Raw genomic sequence first — 21876 nt, forward strand, 5'->3', positions numbered from 1 at the left:
CGGATGAGGTGTCAATCTTCTTGGTGGGGCGGGGGGATGAGGGTGGTCTGGGTGTTGCGACCTGACACCCATCTCATTGTGTTCTGTGGCCTTCTGTGAACCAATCTACACACATCCATTGCACTGCCAAAACACTTTGTCCCATGTGAGCAGCAATTTTCTGGCTGGATGGAACACATTCTCTCATGCCAACAAAATGCCCTCTTTCAAACTCACTAATCTGACAGTACAGTTTGTGCATGCATCTGTGAGGCATCCTGCATGACTGCTCAAGTTGTACTTATCCATTACCTTCAGTTTATAGTGACAATGAGAGTTGCAGACACATTTTATCCGTAGGTGGTGTTGTCTCATGATATCGATGTTGACCTTGAACCCACAGGCTGCTATGATTCAAATACTAATAATTTCTACAGAACATATTAATTTACTTGTCTTGTGAATATGAACTTTGTACCTCTAGTCATTCAAGGTGTTCTGCATTTTTTTCTGAACATGAGTGTATATTAATACAGCACTATATGTATGATCTGTCTGGTATGAGAAGTACATAACTTGTATTCAGTAAGACAAGTCAGAGTAATTCAGATTGAAATCAAGGTATGTAAATGATCGTATAATATTTCTATAGATTAAAATAAAATCTTGGAGTGTAATGTTTTCTTGTTTATGTACTATATGTGCTATATTTTAGACATGCTGCGTGGGAAAACAAATGAAGCATCTGAGATGGAAGATATAGCTGTACCTGGTCATTTTCCTAAGTTAATGTGTGAGTAATCATAGATAATCTCTCTTGAATTAGCTAATATAAGAACTTAAGAACATTGTCAATGAGTAGTAAAGGTCCATAAATGAAATGTCTTAAGTTTATGACACTCCAGAATTATTGCATGATTATGTAGACTTTATTCTTCTGTCAACATGTTCCACCAATTTTTGAGTTAGAATAAATCCAGGACATAATTAAGGCCTACCTTATAAATCTTCACGAATGTATGCAGCAGTTTACAATCAGGCATTCCTCTATAAGTGATACAGTTCAGTTATGCTTTGTGACTGACTGATGCCGTTAAGTGGGAGTGGAGCTACAGGCTCATACACTACATGCCACATGCTCATGGAATTGATAGTTGTGCACACAGACAAAAAGTACATGCCAACCTATTTCACTGTCTGTTGGTAATGGGAAAGATAGTGGTGGTGACCACTACAGGTGTAGGGATAGCAGTGCATACGATAACCCTGACTTCCCCTTCTGACCTTGCCTCACCTCCTGAAATACCATACAACTTGAGTGACCTGACAAAGTTCTGCTGGTTGTGCCTGCATGACGGCTGATACAGCAAGACTGTGTAACCTGAGAAACATTTGTGATTGATGCATTCCTCCACCATTTGACTCACTGAAACATCAATCAGGAAGTTATTTTACTCAAAGTATAAGTTGAAATAATAAAAAGTGCTTGTCAAAAGAATCATAGTTAGTAACCTAATATTATGCTAACAGATAATTTGGTATGGAATAATCAAACCAAAATTAAAAAAGGATACCTCAGCTAACTGATCAGACACACACATAGGCACAGGTACACTTGTGGCCTTGGTCTCATTGACTCTTTTTGAGCATTTTCCCAGGGGAATGGGCCTTGGAGGACCCAAAAAGGGCAAATGGGGTACTTGCAGAAAGAACTATGGCTACAGGAGAGGAGATGGTTGAAGGTGTGCTGTCAAAGAAGGGGTTAGGGAATCATATGGAGGCAGACAGGAGATAACAATGGCTTTTGAAGGTAAAATAACTACTGATTTGGTGGAAATGAGGGGAAAGGCAAGTGCAAGAGTAACTAAGTAGGAAGAGCACAAGTAAGGGATGGGGATTAAAGAGATTTCAGCCACAGGGATAGTGATAATGGAGGAATGTTTTGAGGGACCATTTGTGCCTGTACAGTTTGGAGGAGCTGGCACTGAAGACAGGATGAAGTCATTAGTGTTGTGGTGTCAGTCCTGTTCACTAAGTGGTACTCAAGTTTCCTCTTTGCCACAGTTCAGCACTGACCATTCCTGTGGGTAGACAACTTGTTATTTGTCATACTCACATAGAGAACTACACAGCAACAGCATAATACCTAATGTACAATGCAGCTGCTTTCATACATGGCTGTAACACCGATTAGATAGGAAATGACTATGACTGGATTGTAGTGGTAAGTGGTGAATGGGTCTGATGGACAGGCCTTGTATCTTCTGGTCATCCTGAGGGGACTGGTTTGTGGGATGCAGGGCTGAGGATAGGGGTGGAATGGGGATTACCATAAATGTTTTATTGACTGGGTGCAGGATTGAATACTACTTTTGAGATGAGTGTAGGATTTTGGACAGGGTACCCCTCATCTCAGAGGTTAGTGAGAGTTAGTTGATGGCCTTGCAAAGTATGTAGTTGCGTCTTTCAAGGCCATTTGTGACAATGAGTGATACTGGGAGTAGTATTTGTGGTTACTTCACAGTGGCAATGACTTTTCTGCAAATAAATGGCATTATTGTCTCTGGATTAGTTGGTAAGGATTGTCTACAAGCATAAAAAATTGCATAAATATGCCAGAAAAAATTTGAAAGTGCAGTCAATCTGAACATGAAATCTTTCCTTACATATGATGTTATAGTACCCCAAATGTACTTTTCATTTTAGGAGTTTTAGGTCAAATTGGAAAAGAAATTGAAAAAGTGGTTGGCTAATGTCTGAAATCAAAGGTTTTTATTGTAGAAAGAGAGATGTCATTATTGAAATATTAAATTCAACCAACTCAGTGTTATTTAAGAATGATTTGTTCATAGAATACAAATGATTCAATGTCAAATGAATTACAAAGAGTTTTTATAAAATCAAGAATACTTCACATCACTGTGGAATGACACAACAGTTACAGTGAATCCTCAACAACTTTTCATTTTATGACAACATTTTCTTCAAATGGAAAATTGACCAAATAAAAAAGTGAAGGAATCCTGCCTCATTTTCTGCACATCAGTCTCTCTATGTAGCAAATTAAACTGAATGTGTTTCATGATCTTTGTCAGAAGAACAGCCAACTGATTTTTTGCATTGATATGTTTCAACATAATTTTGCAGTTTAGAAATATTTTAGAAATATAGACATGTTGGACCTCTATATGTTTTGACTGTCATTGATATTCAACATTTTTTACTAGTCTTAATGCATCAGCTTTGTAAATGTAAAGTGTTGGGGGAAGTTCTGGCATTTTAACCTATTCAGACTGTAAACAACGTGATCAAATTAATTTTTTGCCTCTTGCGTTTGCTGAAATAATTTCTACTTCAGTTGTAAAGGTGGTCATTAGCTTCTGCAACTGACTTGTCAGTAATATTTCCCCACCAGTGTAGGCCTACCTTGCCGCAGTGCTGGTTGTTGACTGGCTTCTCCACTTGTGATCTGCCAAATCAGCATCACTGTAAATTCTCAAATCTTCTCTCTCATAAATAATACATAAATGGATGTGTAGTTCCAATATCAGGATATCTATTTCAATTGATTCTAGTCTCCATTATGTGGTTTATCCATGGCCTGAGCAACTTTAATCACTGAACAAACTGGTCTTCCTTCAGGAAGACATCCAACACCTCTATGAATTGTCGTTGAAAGATACATAAGACATCGGACTGCCTCTTGGTAGATGACAGAATTGAATCTAATTTTATTACTGTAAAGACCTAAGAGGTCCAAGACATTACAGGCATCAGTAGAGTGACAATATACACAAACCGTTGTGGCATTGCATATCTCAACATATTACTGACTGGAATATTTACAACCTTAAAATAAAGAATGCATTATGTTACATTTTACTGGTAGGTCATATCCTAATTCTACAAGTGCTGTTATAAAAATTTACAGTCATACCATTTTCTTTCTCAAATAAAAATTTATCAGCTTCCTAAGGACTCAGTTGTAGTAGAAATACATGAAATCAAAAATTTTTGATTAAAATTTTTTTTAATGCCTAGATCACAAACTCTTTTTCCTTAAACAATTACAGCATGATAACTAGTTTTGGTTGCTTTCTTCAGATCATCCAAAACATAAAAAGCAGTGAATATGCAATAAAAGCTATCATCATTAGCCGTAATCATGCAATTGCATGTATTTGTATTGTGGGTCAACAAGACTATGACGTTATGCAGTTGCAAATATCATTGTGAGTGAGCCTGGTTGTAAATCATAATCTCACAATATGTCAGTAATATTGAAGGTGATTGGTCATTTGCATTAGTAAAAATTGGGTCAAAAGCCCATTATTTCTACTTGGCCATCAGATATTGTAGTGAGAACAGTATGTATGATGGTTACAAGAATTTTCAGCTGTTCCACTGCTTTTTACATACAAGCCTTTATATACTGTTCTCAGTATGACACCTGCTGTAAAATTTCAAATATTGGGCTTTTGATGCAATTTTTACCATCACAAATGGGCGATTCACCTTCTTTATTGCTGTCATCTTGTGAGATTATGGTTTACAACCTGGCCCACTCATGCTGATGTTTGTAGATTAGACTAGATTCAGTTTACATTCCACAGACCCAAAAATGGGTCTGATTCTCATGAGTGTGGAGCAAGGCAGAAGGTATGACATAAAGACCATAGAACATTTAACTGTAACACTCTCTTCCCTGATCATTTGTCAGGAGTTTGTCAAAATATGTGAATGTGTTACAGTAAACTGGAAATGCTAATATTTTCAGAAATAATACACTGTCAGAATGAAACATAGGTATTGAGTTTTAATAAATTTATCATACACAAAATACCCAATCTTGAGGGTTGTGACCAAGTGCTGTCAAAACTGGAATCCAGCAGATATCTCTACTTAACCTGGTCTAACAGTCCCTGTTAAGATATTCAACTAGAGGGTAGGAGGAGGTGCCTACCAAAAGGTGTTGAAACTGTGCTTTATCAGCAATGAAGTTTTTAATAGTTGCTGGAAATTTATTGAAAATGTGTGTACCTGAATATTGGACCCTTTTTTGGACCATGGTAAGTGATTTTAGGTCTTTGTGTAGATTGTTATTTTTAGTATTGATACTATGTACTGAGCTATTGGGTGGAAATAGAAGCATATTATTTACAAAATATTTCATTAAGGAATAAATATATGCAGAAGTAGTGGTTAGAATACCCAGTTGAGTGAACAGGTTCCTACATTATGTTCTTGAATTTACACCATAATTGAGGCATATTACATGTTCTTGCACTTTAAAAACGTTTTCTTGGCTTGACAAGTTACCCATAAGTATGAAACCCATAATACGACATTGTAGAATGAAAGTAGCCAGTGGCCTTGCCGCAGTGGTAACATCAGTTCCTGTCAGATTACCGAAGTTAAGTGCTGTCAGGCTGGATGACAAATTGGGTGGGTGACCAACCAGTCTGCTGAATGCTGTTGGCAAGTGGGGTGCACTCAACCTTTGTGAAGCAAACTGAGAAGCTACTTGATTGAGAAGTACCGGCTCCCATCTTGTAAACTGACATATGGCCATGAGAGTGGTGTGCTGACCACATACCCCTCCAATCCACATCCAGTGATGCTGTGGGCTAAGTATGACACAGCAGCCAGTCAGTACCATTGGGTCTTCATGGTCTGTTTGGGGAGAGTTTAGTTTTTTTAGAATGAAAATAAGAAAAGTATGCAAGTTATTTTATATTTATATCTCCTACATCTGACATCATTTCCACTGCAAATACAGACTTGTTTAGGTGCTTCAGCAATTCTGTGGTATGGCGTTCCCAACTGAATTTATTATCATGTTTTAATTCCATAAATTCAATTTTGTTTTGAATTGTTGGTCTGGTTATTCCTTGATGTACTGAAGTATGATACTGAAGAGTTAATTTATTATTTCACAAAGCACCTCTATATTTTTAATACTTGCAAAGAAATTATATTATGTCGCATTTGTTCCTGGCATTGCTCTTATGACACATGTCATACTGCTGATATCTGCAATAGATCTCCTTGATTTACATCACACGTTGCAAGATACTGCATATAATGATCATAGAGTCATAATCTTTATTTTTGCGAAGCAAGGTCTGCTATGAGCTCTGGGTGCCAAGTTTCCTATTATCCTCACTGGCTTCTTTTGTAATTTAAATACCTTTGTTGCATTCTTTTATGACCCACAGAATCATATCATATTACGATACAGTATCCTTTTCCCTGTGTCTTGCCGGCCGCGGTGGTCTAGCGGTTCTAGGCGCTCAGTCCAGAACCGCGCGACTGCTACGGTCGCAGGTTCGAATCCTGCCTCGGGCATGGATGTGTGTGATGTCCTTAGGTTAGTTAGGTTTAAGTAGTTCTAAGTTCTAGGGGACTGATGACCACAGATGTTAAGTCCCATAGTGCTCAGAGCCATTTGAACCCTGTGTCTTTCCCATGCACGTTTTCAACACATATATTCCAAATGTCTCCTTCTCCCCATCTCTGTATCCAACTCTTCCTTTCCCCATCTTCCTTTTCACTTTATCATCCAACCTTTAATCTCCTCCTCCATCATCTCTTTATCCATCCCTAATTCACCACTCCCTCTGTCCATCCTCTCCTCCCCCTCCCTTTGTATGTTCCTCTCTTACCTCCCCCATGCTGCTTACCTGTCAATTACTTTCTGCCTACCCTCTCCATGTCACCACTGTGTGTTTACTCATCACTTCCACCACTGTCTCTCTGTTCACCCCCTACTGCTCCCGCTTATCCAATTTGTCCACCTCCTGCCCCTCTCTCTTCCTATCCATCCCCTATTGCCTCCCTATCTCTACCTATCTCCTCCGCATCCATCTCAGCCTGCCTACAGCCATGCCCGTGCACATGTGTAGCCCCTCCAAATCAGGTAAATAAAGCAGGCCGATACTGTTGCCGCAACATGCCTGCCTTGCAGGGCAGCCTACATTTCAAGGGACTGTAAGCTGTTTCATGCCAATCATATGCAGACTGCCCTGCAAAGCAAATCACTACAGCAGAACTATACTGCTCCCACACAACACACTTGTCGTGCAGGCAGGTTATATGGCAGGGGCTAAAATAACATTTGGAGCTAGGATGTTATAACCCCTGCAGCACTGACACTCATGAAGTTTGCTGTTTGTCTGCCAGATCTGGTTGAAATTGATTCAGGAGTTTTGGAAGAGATCTTGGACATTCGTACATACATCCATACATGCATGCAGCCTTCTTATACATGTACTAGCCTTTCCCCCCATGGCTTCATCCATGTATGTATTCGACACATACATTGCACCCATCTCCTGTTCCCCCATCTCCTTCCGTGTCCACCTCTTCCTCTCCCATCTCTCTGTCCATCTCATCCTCCCAGCTCTGACTGCTCATTTCCTCCTCCCCCTCTCTGTATGCATCTTCTCATCCTCTTTCCTCTGTTCATGTCATCCTCCCCTCTCTGTCTGTCTCCTCTTTCCATCGCTTCCTCCACCTGTCTCTCCATCCATCTCTTCCTCTTCCCTCTCTCTCTTCAGCTCCTCCAACCTATCCTCTTGCCTGGTCTCTCTGTCCATGTAATCACCCTTTCTATCTGTCCATCTCCTCTGGACTGCCTCTCCCTACCCATCTCCTCCTTCCCACATTCCCAAACCATCATCTTCATCTTCCTCTCTCTCTCTGCCCATCCTCTCCTCCCTCTCTCTATCAGACCCCTTTCCCCCCTCTATGTCCACCACCTCCTCTGCCTCACCCTCCTTCATAAACTCTCTGTCCTTCGTCTTCTTCCCCCTCTTCCTATCTACCTTCTCCTTTCCCTCTCTAAGTCCTCTCTCATTCCTTCTCTTTCAGTTTATCCTCTCCCTAACCCCTCTCTCTGTCTAACCCTTCCTCCATCCATCTCAGTCTTCCCCCAGCCATGTCCATCTGCACAAGTAGCCTTGTAAAACAGGTCGATAAAGCAGGTTGATACTACTCCCAGAACATGCCTGTCATACCAGGCAGCTTACACACTATGGGATTGAAAAGTGTTTTTTGCCCCTGACTCATAGGGTGCCAGGCAAAACAGGTCAATAAAGAAGACTGATACTACTCCACCATCACTGCTCTGCAGGCCAGATGGCTCGTTGCTGTTGAAAAACCAATTATTGACCCTGATGTGTAGACTGTTATGCAAAGCTGGATGATAATATTCTCACATGACACGCCTGTCATACAAGGCAGCCTATACACCATGGGATGGAAAAACATCTTCCTCATATTTGAGCCAGAATGTTATAAACCCCATAGTGCTGAAACTCAAGTGCCTGCTTTATCTATGCCAAACATAGTTGAAATCATTTCAGAGGCTTGGGAGGAGATCGTGGACACACCTACATACATAAAGTCCACCTCATATACATAACAGATATAGTAGCAAACCTGGCAATGCTTCACAATTACTAAATATACATTCAAAGACACAAAAACTGGTGCATCATCCAGAAATTATCTGAATGGGATGGAAATTGGTAGATATGATGTACATGTACAGAAAAATAAGTGATTACAATGTCAGAAAAAGTGGATGATTTATTCAAGAAAAAGAGCTTCAGAAATTGAGCTAGTCAACTACATGTTGGTCCACCTCTGGCCATTTATGCAAATAGCTATTTGGATTTCCATTGATTGATAGAGTTGTTGGATGTCTTCCTGAAGGACATCATGCCAAAATCTGTCCAGTTGATGCATTAAATTGTCTCAATTGGGGGGAGAAGCAGAGACCTTGCTGGCCAAGGCAAAAGAGACTCTCGCCTTGTGTGAGTGAGTGTTGTCTTGCTGAAATGGAAGCCAGGGATGGCTTGCTGTGAAGGGCAACAAAACAGAGCATAGAATACCACTGGCATAATGCTGTGCTGTAAGGGTGCTGTGGATGACAATCAAAGGGGTCCTGCTATAAAAATAAATGACAACTCTGACCATGATTGCTTGTTGTCAGACCATCTGGCCACTGGTAGCAGGATGGTATTTCTCAATTGTCTGTGGTGTCTCCACACATATCTTCAGATCTTTACTGGTCATTGGGGCTCTGCTGGAAGCAGGACATATTACTGAGGACAACTCTACTCCAGCCAGTAAGAATCCAGGTCAAAAACTTGTCTGGAGATGCTCCAGACAGTGGTGGGATACCAGCTCCACTGTCACCCACCATACCGCCATCCACCCACGAGTAATGCTCCAGGCTGTCAATTCATTCTATAGTAGGACCCCTTTGGTTGTCATTTGTGGCATCCTTATAGCAAAGCAGTACCTTAATGATACTCTATGCCCCATTTTGTTGCCCTTCATGCCAAACCATCCTGGGCTTACATTTCAGCACAATAATGTCCACATGAAGAGAGTTTCTATAGCTTGCCTTTGTGCTTGCCAAACCTACTATGGCCAGAAAGGCCACCAGATCTTTCCCTGGTTGTGAACATTTGTCCCTCTTCTCCTTTCCCCTTTCTATGTCCATTTCCTCCCCCATTCTCTGTCCATCTTCTCTTCCCCCTTCACTCTGACTTTGAGCCTTGTTTATTGTTCTTGTCAATGAAAGCTTGAATAGGAACAGAAGTTGCTTAAGATGAGTAGGTTAATCAATTGCAACCATTGGTATATGGGGTGTGAGAGACCTCTCCTGCTGCTGGGTTTGTGAGAATAATGAATCAATGACAGTATTTTGCATAGTTTTAATTTGCAAATGAGTATGTATGTATGTAACTGGGGTCCTAGAAATGATGGAGAGGCTTTGTCCACGCCATAGCTCTCAGTGGTACATGACCTCACAACAGGCCAACAGTCTGCAGCAGTCCACTCACCCCACCGCCATCCCACACCGAACCGAGGGTTATTGTGCAGTTTGGCCCACTTCTTGAAGTCTGAGGGTATTTTGCCTGTCTCATACATTTGAGGGGCATGAAAGGAAAGCAGTGGTTGGGAAGGGAGTGAGACAGGGTTTTAGCCTCTTCCTGATGTTATTCAATCTGTATATTGAGAAAGCAATAAAGGAAACAAAAGAAAAATTCAGAGTAGGTATTAAAATCCATGGAGAAGAAATAAAACTTTAAGGTTCGCCGATGACATTGTAATTCTGCCAGAGATAGCAAAGGACTTGGAAGAGCAGTTGCACAGAATGGACAGTATCTTGAAAGGAAGATATAAGATGAACATCAACAAAAGCAAAACGAGGATAATGGAATGTAGTCGAATTAGGTCGGGTGATGCTGAGGAATTAGATTAGGAAATGAGACACTTAAAGTAGTAAAGGAGTTTTGCTATTTGGGGAGCAAAATAACTGATGATGGTCGAATTAGAGAGGATATAAAATGTAGACTGGCAATGGCAATAAAAGCATTTCTGAAGAAGAGAAATTTGTTGACATCGAGTATAGATTTAAGTGTCAGGAAGTCTTTTCTGAAAGTATTTGCTTGGAGTGTAGCCATGTATGGAAGTGAAACATGGACGATAAATAGTTTGGACAAGAAGAGAACAGAGCTTTTGAAATGCGTTGCTATAGAAGAATGCTGAAGATAAGATGGGTAGATCACATAACTAATGAGGAGGTATTGAATAGAATTGGGGAGAAGAGGAGTTTGTGGCACAGCTTGGGTAGAAGAAGGGAACAGTTGGTAGGACATGTTCTGAGGCATCAAGGGATCACCAATTTAGTATTGGAGGGCAGTGTGGAGGGTAAAAATCGTAGAGGGAGACCAAGAAATGAATACACTAAGCAGATTCAGAAGGATGTAGGCTGCAATACATACTGGGAGATGAAGCAGCTTGCACAGGATAGAGTAGCACGGAGAGCTGCATCAAACCTGTCACAGGACTGAAGGCCACAACAACAATCAAGGCAGACACTATGGCACTTGCATGTGATTAAATGGTTAGCTCAGACACAGTGATTGATGATGTTATAGGCCCCAGTGGGCCCCAGCCCTGAACTGCACACATCTGGTATGCCAAGTTAAGTTTCACGCACTGGCTAGAGCCACCTATGTAGCGAACCTTCACTGAAATGGCAAGATTCAACATCAGGCTGGCAGATGGCAGTCCAAGGAGCATACAACACACCAACAAGTAGCGGCTATTCAAATTTGGATGATATTGGTCCCATAGATGCTTTAGGTGCAATGCTAGACCACCTACTGAGCAAAACTTTAGCAAAATGGCAAGATTCAGTGCCAGTCTGGCAGACAGCAGCCCAAGGAGCATACGGCACACCAAGTAGCCACTATGTAAAGTTGGATGATTTTGGTCCCATAGAGTCTTTGGGTGCAATGCTAGATGATGTTCACAAATGTGCGAGTTCCAAAATGACAACAAAGGATGTGTATAGAGGCACATGTCTGTTCTAGAACCAGTAACTACCTACCTGAAATGTACAGTGCCACAATTTCTGCTGAATGTGAATCTTCATGATTATTCATATTGGATAAGACAGCTAGGATAGAATTTTTGGTCAACACAGGTTGGGAGATAAGTGTAGTTCCATGAGATGCAAGAAACACAGCTCAGTTTTCTGGTAACCCTACAGTAATGACAGCAAATCAATCTTCAGTTAATACACATGGCTCAAGGCATATGACAGTGAATCTGCAGGATGTTTTCTCACCTTCATGGTGTTTCTTTGTAGCCAATGTGTCTGGCCCCATTTGGGTGCTGATTTTATTTAATTTTTTTCATTATCTATGGACCTCTCTAATCACATTCTTCTGCACCCTTTGGAAGTAGTGACACTCCCTTCCTCGTCGGACACCAGATGCTGTTCCTCCAATTGGAAGGCATGAAGATTTCCATGTCTCCCACATCACAACAACTACTGCCCATTCTGTGAATCCCTTGCTGTGGAGAGCATGTGCTAGCATCATGCAAGAAGACTGCATTGCATCTTCCTCATGACTATATGGAGTGGGCTTCATTTCAACAGCAATGCACTTCACTACAGCAGCAGATTACTCATCTCAATGAAATTTTCCTCAAAGAAAAGATCTGCAAGAGGCCTAACTGACAATAATGATATACTCAAGCAATGGGTCACTGAAATAGAGAATGGTCTGTATGAGGCTCAGGCAGAATTATGAGGTTCAATGATGGTGCCCATTGGCACTGATCAGCCGGCCAACAACATTCCACAGCAGTTGCTTCAAAAATTACCTGCGATTACAGATACAGTATTGACACTTACCCAGTGCCAGCATTCCACCATCCACCGAATTCACACAATGCTGGGACAGCCTGTCACTTTCCGCACATTCTGACTACCTCCAGGTAAGTTAAGGGTGGCTAAAGCTGCTTTTGAACCAATTTTAAATGATGGAACAGTGTCTGACTCTAACAATGCCTGGGCTGCCCCCTTACAAAAGGTTATCAAAAAAGATAAGTCTTGGAATTTGTGAAGTGACTGTAGGGGACTGAACTCTCACACTATGCAAGACCAGTACCCAGTACCAACCTTGTTGGATTTCACAAGCAGTTTAGAAGGTGCCTCTGTATTCAGCATCATTGACTGTGCTAAGGCTTTTGCACAGATTGCTATGGTGGAGACAGGCAAGCATAAAACTGCTGTCACAATACCTTTTGGGGTATTTCTACACAATGCCATGTCTTTTGGTCTTTATAATGCCACTCAGACACAGCAGTGTTTTATAGACAAGATTCTACATGTTTCAAGCCAGGGTTTTTGACATGTGGATGATATGTTGGTTTTTTCTGATAGTATGAGTGACCATAGTTCCCATTTGAATCTGGTTTTCTCTCAGCTTGATGCATGTGGCATCAGAATTAACAAGGACAAGTGTGTATTTGCTAAGGACAAAGTACAATTCTTGTGCTACCTTGTGTCAAGGGAAGGTATTTCTCCTACCCCTCAGTGGGTCTAAGATATTTTGCAGATGTCCCTTTCTGTCATATTCAAAGAGTTATGCTGGTTTGTAGGTATGGTCAATGGTTGCCAGCAACAACTGCCAAAGTTTGCAGATATTAAAAAACCTATCAGTGAGATGCTAAAGGGCAAATGCACTTCTGGTGTCAGAAAACTCCCCAGGACAGGTCCAACTGAGGAGGCTTTCAAGTCTGTGAAATTGTCTTATTGGTTCACCCAATTTCTGGTACACAGGTGGATCTTTTTATTGGTGCCAGCAAGTCGGCTGTGGAAGCAGTACTCCAAGAGTTGGTATCAGGAGTGTGTCAGCCACTGACTTTCTTTTCAAAAAGTTTATCTACTCAGCAAAAAAACTTTAGTGCATTTTTCAGAGAGTCCTTGCTATATATCTCTCTATCAAACATTTTTGACAGTACCTCGAAAGCATGAAATTCAAAATTTACACAGACCACAAACCCTTAACTTCACTTTTTCAGCAGGTGTCTGATTTGAACTCCCAACATCAAATCTTTTACATGTGATTTATTACCGACTACTCCACTGATGTCAGCCACATCTCTGGGTCCAACAAAATTGTCACGAATTGATTATCACACTATTGTGCACCTTTCGCATGTATAGTCTGGACAGATTCATTTTTACAACAGCATCAGCTCTGTCCTGCATCCACTAGTCTGAAACTTGAATGTGTGCCAGAACAGGGTTCCCAATCCTGCCTACGATGTGACACTTCACTGAATGTTTTGCACCCATTTATTCTGTTACATTGGAGATGCAGCATCTTTGACATTTTGCATGCCTTGTCCAATCCTGGTGTCAGTGCTTCTGCTAAGTTTGTGGGCTCCAAAATGGTGCAGTAGGGAATGTGGAAAGATTGCCAGCACTGGGCGTGTAATTGCATACCATGTCAGAAAAACTAAACTGATTGCCAGACGACCTCTCCCATGGATGCATTACCCACCCCGATAGGTCGTTTTCCCCACATTCATGTTGATGCTGTAGTACCCCTTTCTTGCTCAGAGGGGTTTTGCTATGTTGTCACCTTAATTGGCAGGTTTATGAGGTGGCTGGAGGTGTACCCAGTATCTGAATTTCTGCTTGCACTGTTATTTGAGCTATCATTTACACATGGTTTGCTCGGTTTGTTATTCCTACAGTAATTACATCTGTCAGAGACTATCAGTTTGATTCCCAATGATTTAATGAATTGCTATGTATGACAGGTTGCAAGTACCTGCAAACTATGATCTACCATCCCTGTAGGAATGGGATGGCAGAACGTATGATCTGGACTCCGAAGGGTGCCTTGGCATGCCACTATGGGGTGTGAACAGTTGCCTTGCCTGTTGTTTTGTTTGGACTCTATAGCGTGTTAAAGGAGAATATTGGGAGTTCTTCAATGCAGTTAGTCTATGGTGAAACATTGAAGGTACCCAGTGAATGTTTTGCTTCATCCCCTTTGAGGGACAGGGGAACGAGTGACTATGACCAATTTGTGCATCAGCTACAGGCTGCAATGCACTTACTACAGCTTCCTCCACCATTGTGGCATGGTTCTCAAACATTCTTTCTCCCCAAAGACTTCTTTGCTCCCCTTAGGTATAGATCAGGGATGACACCATCAGGCCCCCATTGGCTCCTATTTATTTAGGACCATGCACTGTGATTTCCCATAACATCAAGACCTTCATAGTTGATAAGAATGGAAAACATGTTACAGTCTCAGTTGACCTCCTGAAACTGGTGTTTACTGAGTTACCACAGACCCCCCCCCCCCCCCCCCTCCCCCAACATGTAGATTCTCTGGCCAATCTTCTTCAGCCTCTTGTGCCAGATATCCCTTCTCCTTCAACTCCTCAGACCCATTTTGGCTGTTGTATCAAATGCATTTACCCTGAGGTCCAGGGCACTCCAGGTTCCCAGAGTGACAGTGTCCTGTCTGTTTGAGGATAGTCTCCAAAATGGGATGGAGGGGGGTGGGTTGGGGATGGGGGAGCTAATGACATGAGTGCAGTAGTCAACAACCAAAAAGTTAAATGTTATATTGTAAGTTACATCTTTTGTTTTATTATCATTTGTCTCTTCTTTGTATTACTGTCTAGGTGTGAAAATGTGCCTGTGTTGTGCTCATTTGTTGGGATGTGGGTAAGTAGATTGTGATAAATAAAGAAGGATTCATTAAAGTGCATATTGTGTACACTTGTAACCCATATTATTGTTTCATTTTATTTCAAGGCTTCTCATAAGCACTGATGAGAGATTGAGCCCTATACTCTCATTATTGTTCATCTATACTGTAACATTTCTTTAAGCAGACCAGGAAGAATTTCTGAACCATACATGCATTCTGAATCAATGTTGGAAATTTCTCTTGGCAAGCAGTGTAACTCTCCAAATGAATGTTATAGTCAAGGTTTCAGTGTAAAACATGGCACTCTTTTTTCCATATTATCCTCTCACTGCATATAGTTCCAGGATAACTGAACAGTACAGCTGTACTCTTCTATATCCAAAGGGTTTGCTTGTACTTTTCCTAAGTCCAATCACTGAGGGATGAAAAGGCACACATCTAAGGCTAGACACCTTTTAATGCATCTAGTCCAACTCACATCTCAGAGAAACATAAACTTCTCTCCAGTTTCACAACTGGCTCTTTGTGTCACACTCCACTCGCTAACTATTTTTGATCAGCACTTCTCATACCTATTTCATGATCAGATTTGGTTGATTAAGCTGGCCATTTCCAGGTCTGTTTGTCTTTCTGACTTGAAGGGGCGCTGTCTGGCAATATATGAATGTCCAATATACAGGGTGTAACAAAAATGCATGGCAAAAATTGCAGGACACATTCCTCACCTCATAGATGAGGAAATTATTTTATATGAATGTGGGTCTGGAGATGCTTTGTTTCCATGTTGCAACTCATTTTCTCCAACTCAGAAATCACAAGAAATATGGTACACACAAACAGAATGCACCAGCATACCACATGCAACTCTTTCTCACAGGTGATGTTCAGTATGCCTTCCATGGGCATTGATACGTGTATCAATTTGCTGTCACAGTGAATCTCAGATGTACTGATGTATCCCTGGTGTATTACATATGGTTTCAGAGCCTTTCATAATACAGGCATGGAGACTGTGAACATCTTGTACTGGGGTTCCGTACACAAGAGCTTTCAAATGCTTTACAAATGAAAGTCCAATGGGTTTAGATCTGGAGAGTGTGGAGGCCAGGCAATTGGTCTCTCCCTACCTATTCATCTGTCATCAAATATGATATTTAGAAACTGATGGATATTGAAATTAAATGAGGGAATGCTCCATTTTGCATTATGTATATGCTTTGTTGCACAGTTAAAGGCACATTTGCTGACAGATCAGGTAGAATATTCTCTATGAAATTATGTTGACTTTGTAGAGCCAGGGTGGAAGAAAGTGAGCCCCTACCAAACAGTCACCAACAATGCTGGCTCAAACATGGACAAAAAATCTTTGTTAATGACTTGCTTCAACAGTTGTGAGGGGATTGATGTCTACCCATACATGCTGATTGTGGACATTTACAATCTGATCTCACTGAGACTCATTAGAGAAAATGAGTTGTAACATCCATGTTCATATAACATAATTTGTACACCTATGTGTGAGGAATGTGTCTTGCAATTTGTACCTACATTTTTGTTACACCTGCATAAATTAACCCTTTGACTGCTATGCACAACACGGGCAGTCACACCTCATGTGCTGCATTGTTGCACCGCTCACCATGTGCTGGGTACTGAATGCTTTTCATGCACTCACCCTGCACAATGCTTCCAACACACTCACTGTTTTTCAGCTTTCTATTTTGTCCTGGTCTTCTGACTGGCTTTGGAAGAATTGGAGGTATTTATTTACACTTCATTTTCATGTAAGGTGCATTTTTATTATAATATATGAGGTCTGTCTAAAAAGTATCCGACCTTTGACTTTCCCATGCAAAATAGAGATGATAGAGTGGTGCCATAGTACACAATAAAGGTAGAGAACTTTATGTGCATGTGTGAATTTTCTTCCCACCTTCCATTGTGTCAGTCGCTGCCTGTTGGTCACTGAGTGAGGTGCTACACAGTGTGTTCGTTGGATTACCGATTCTCTCAAGATGACTGAACGTGTTGAGCAAAAATACTGCATCAAATTTTGTCAAAAGCTTCGTGATTCTCAAAGTGAAACAATTCGTAAGATTCAGCAGGTGTTTGGAGAAGGTTTGGGTGTAAAACAAATTAAGGAGATTCTCAAAGTGAAACAATTCGTAAGATTCAGCAGGTGTTTGGAGAAGGTTTGGGTGTAAAACAAATTAAGGAGTGGTTCAACTGATTCAAAAATGGCAGCACATCAGCGGAGAGTGACCAGTGTTGTGGCAGGCCCCAAACTGCTCAGAGTGCAGCTGTTGTTGAGAGGGTGCAAAATTTGGTGATGGGAGATCATCATTTGACCATGCAGGAGATTGCCCAAGAGGTTGGAGTGAGTAAAGATTCTGCACATGGAATTTTGCATGATGATTTGAACATGCACTGAGTGTCTGCAAAATTCGTGCCCAAGTTGTTGTCGCCGGAACAAAAAGACCTCCATTTTGACATTGCACATGACCTTCTGGACACCACCAACACTGATGCTGGGTTTCTGAACACTATGATAACTGGAGATGAGTCATGGGTGCACAGGTATGACCCAGAAACAAAAAGACAGTGATCGCAATGGAAGCATCCCGGGTCTCCAAGGCCGAAGAAAGTGTGGCAGGTGCTAAGTAAAATCAAGGTGATGCTGACTGTCTTCTTTGACGTCTGTGGAATTGTGCATCATGAAAATGCACAGACGGGCAAACAGCGACAAAGAGAAGTATTAAAAAGTTCTCTGGTGACTCCGTGATGCAGTTAAGCACAAAAGACCAGATATGTAGACAGAGAAAAACTGGCAACTCATCACGACAATGCCCCTGCACATTCATCCCACTTGATCCAAAATTTCTTGGCAAAACATGGAATTACAGCTTTTTGCCAACCTCCCTACTGTCAAGATATGGCTCCTTGTGACTTCAGGTTGTTTTCAAAATTGAAGAGGCCCCTGAAAGGATCCTGTTTTGAGAGTAGAGAAGAGATAATGCAGAACATGACAATGGAGCTGAACACCATTCCAAAAGAAGACTTCCAGAGGTGTTTACGGCAGTGGAAGGATCGGTGGGCTAAGTATGTGCAAGCACAAGGGGCCTACTTTGAAGGGGATTAGTGTCCCAACCCCATCAGGTATTCAAAATATTTTTTTGGGCCAAAGGTCGGATACTTTTTAAACAGGCATTGTATATACAAATAAAGATGTTTACAAGAGTGATAAACTTCTTCATTCTCTCAAAACAAGATTTAACAGTTTTTTATTGCTGAAGTGGTTAGTGATAAGTTTTGAAGCACGGATAAGCACAAAGAGTTACATTGCATTCCTTACAGCACAACTTAGTTTGTTTCCTAACACCATTTTTAGCACAGACTATGCATGTCTTGTACTTTTCCCACTGATCTGGTAAATGTGTCGACACATTTAGCCTTGTAGGATACTCTTCTCGTTTAGCGCCACCTGCTCTCTTGTGATCAACATAAAAAGTTGCAGAATTTTCTCTGATTACATAGAGATGAAACTTTTAGTACTTCATTTTTGTCCCATATTTGTGGTATAAGCAAAAGCCATTGACCATTACCCATGTCCGAACTATCGAAAAACTATTTTCTGACCACTTAGATGTCTTCCATGTACTTTCCACTATTATTATTAGCATGTCACTTTGGTCAACTAGTCCCACCGATTTATCTATTATCACACTCAGTTTCATTTTCAGATAACTACTCTTGTGACCTCTTTTTGAAGTCAAATGCATTTCAGCCATGTGGTATGTTGATAGCACCCAGACTTCCTTATTTTCCTGCCACTTCAGAGAGATTAGCTTTTCTGATTCTGAAGATCGGAAAGTTATTTCTCATTCTTTCAGTTTCTCCTCCATTACTGGCATTTCCTTCTGTGTTTGCCTAACTGTACCACATGTGTTTGTTGCCCTATCATTCAACCAACAAAATAGATCTGGGCGGGTATACCACCTGTTGACAAACAGTGAATGTCCTTTCTCCAAGTAAGTTTGGAGTAATGTGGCTACTGTGTTTCCACACACTACCATACCATGATTATCAGTGTCTGTCTGTGTGCCAACATAAACAATAAAATAGCGTATAATTTGTCTCGAAATCACAAGTTACAAAAATTTTAATTGAAAACCTATTTCTCTTTGCTGGAATATATTGCTTTACTTTCAGGTGGCCTTTGAACAGCATCAGAGATTCATCTATACAGAGTTTCTCATAAGGATAGAAAGTTTCCTTGAACATTTTCCAAAAATGTTCTGCAATAGGCCGAAGTTTCGACAAGTAATCCCCATTTAGGGGCAAAGTTTTGTCATGGAAATGCAGTAAATTCAACAGCAAAAAATATCGGTCTCCAGAGATTACTTTGGAAAAAATTTGTGTTTCCAGCAAAGGGTCTGTTGACCAACATTTACTCTGTTTTAACTTTTTTACTCTAGCCATCAGAAAAGAAGACACTATAAAAATATACATTTATGACACATTTGTGTCTCTCCACTTGTTTATTCTAGAATTTGTCTTTGATTTGAAATTGGCTGATTGATATGTATAATACTTATTTGTTTCCTGGCAAATCTTTTCAACAATGCCTGTATTTATAAAAAGTTGAAAGAAACAGAGGCAGTTCTCATTTTCACTTACATGAGCTTTCATTCCTAATGAGGATTTGTTGAATTGATGCTTCTTTAGATTTATGTTTTCACATCTCCATTTGTTTTCTGTCATCCTTGTGGGTTGCTGTGCATCTTCATTTGAAGATGATGAGCGTTGAATAGATGTACTCAGCTGTGGACTACCTCTTGATGTCATAGGCTTTGCACTAGTAATTACATATGGAGATGAATCAACAATGTCTGTAGATAGTAAACTATTCACAAGAGAATCATCTTCACCTGAATCACTGCCTATTGATGAACACAGAGATTTGTCAGAGTCGCTCTCCATTTATATCTGTATTATCTCTACGGAGGTGAGGAGTTTTTTGCATCCCATCACAATACATAAATTCTCTATGCAAACATAAGTGAATAATAGGCAACTGATGTCTGAACCAAGAATAGTCTCACAGAAGGGCATGAAACTACAGTTTGATAGAAACCACAGTAGCATCATCTGTTGTGTCTAAAGCAAATTACTCATACAAGTGCTGTGAGGGTCTGCCAAAAGTGCTGACATTGACTTCAAATGTAGTCATGTTCCGTGTATTGAAACACTATCTGTTAGGGTTAGAGCAAATGATAAGATGTGGCGAGAGTCTGCCAGTAGTGCTGCAAGTAGACATCTTATTCAAGCACAGCTAAACAATAAGCAAGCGAATATCTCAGAACTCCTACAGCAGTCGGCAGCACCTGAGGCACTGCACGCTTGGCCTCTGTAGCAGTCGGCTGCAGTCAAAGGGTTAAACCATGTGCGTCCACTGTGCTGTTTTAAATTACTGTGGTTTCCTGAAAAATGATATGTATTTGACAGTTTCCATGACTTTTTTAACAAAATCTGCATTAATTTTATAGATCTGTGTACATTAGTAACTTTAACATTATAACCTTCTGTAGCTTTAGAGCGACAAGTATCAGTCAGTTTCCATGTGTATATCTCAGTATAATACAAACACATTATGTTATTATTTTCAATTACTAGCTGGAGAACTACTGAATGGATTTACCTCAAATGTTTTAAATATAATTCTTCAAACATTGTGAAAATGAAAATAAAATTTATATCCTGTCATACAATCCAAACATATTAGAAAATGTTGTTCAGTATGTTGAAACTTACTACTTTTGCTTCTTTACTTGGAGATTTTGCTGTTCAAGCCATGGCAGATATTGATCTTTTGTTTTGGTTTCTGCATCCTGCTATGGGATCTTTCACTCATCTTACAAAGGACCACCAACCATATGTTTCCTTTCAAAGGGTTTACTATGAAACAGACCAGAATTTGAATCACAGTTCTGAAAACCTATTTTCTTCCTGACTTCCAGAAAATGGATGTTGCAGTAGTGCAGTGTCCTTCCACTTAACTGTTCTGATTAAACTCCCTGACAACCTTGTTGCTCAGGTGATTTGCATAATATTTGCAACAATGCTGCATTAGCCACTTTGAACATGCAAAAGGCAGGTGGTGACAGAATAATGTCACTTGTGGTAGATGCATGATCTCTGATGTTGCACACTAATGAACAGTTCTGCCATATCATCAATGATTTGTGAGCTGATGCCACAGAGTCTTCAACGGGAAACCAAGTTTTGGGGTCTTCAGGCAAAAAAAGTGCAGTTTAGCTAACATATGCTGTACTGTATGGACATTCTTGAAAATATGCCCATATGGCGTCAAGTTATTTGAACCAAGGATGCTGTCAAAAAACAAGAGCAAGTCAGCATTCACAGTTTATGGGAAGCTATTTTCAAAACTGTACAACACAAATGTTACCATAATAAACATACCAGTGTGACATTATCTCCTGCAGTGGTCGTGTGCTAATACAGAAATTGAGCACTATAATTTAGAACTGCAGAAACTACACAAAAAACTAAATCATGTGCACTTGCTAGACATAAGCAAACTGAAACGTAAAGAACATACCAGGCACAGACTTCTCTTAAACAGAAATGGAAAGCTCAACTTAGTGAACCAAATAACATAACTTTGTAAGGAGCTCCATAACCACAGACCCAATCATCTTAGATTATAACCAACAAGCTTTTTGGTCTCAATTTCAAGCAGAACTTAACCCATTGGATTGGAAAGAAACCTTTTCACATGCCAAAGAAACCAACTTGGAAGTGAGAAAATTGTCATTACAGTGTA

General features: G+C 40.5%; 1 protein-coding gene across 5 annotated transcripts in view; it reads left to right on the plus strand.

Annotated features, from left to right (window-relative positions):
* Nucleotides 1–21876, plus strand: part of LOC124802999 — a 196410-nt gene that overhangs the window by 41834 nt on the left and 132700 nt on the right. For 4 of the 5 annotated variants that reach the window (XM_047264102.1, XM_047264103.1, XM_047264104.1 and 1 more), the window contains exon 2: nucleotides 695–772. The exons of the other annotated variant lie outside the window; for it this stretch is intronic. In XM_047264102.1, coding sequence (XP_047120058.1) covers nucleotides 695–772 — 78 coding nt within the window. The remainder of the gene's footprint in view (nucleotides 1–694; nucleotides 773–21876) is intronic. 5 annotated transcript variants of the gene reach the window in all.

This window comes from Schistocerca piceifrons, chromosome 6 (genome assembly GCF_021461385.2).
Source record: "Schistocerca piceifrons isolate TAMUIC-IGC-003096 chromosome 6, iqSchPice1.1, whole genome shotgun sequence".
NCBI classification, from domain to species: Eukaryota; Metazoa; Arthropoda; class Insecta; order Orthoptera; family Acrididae; genus Schistocerca; species Schistocerca piceifrons.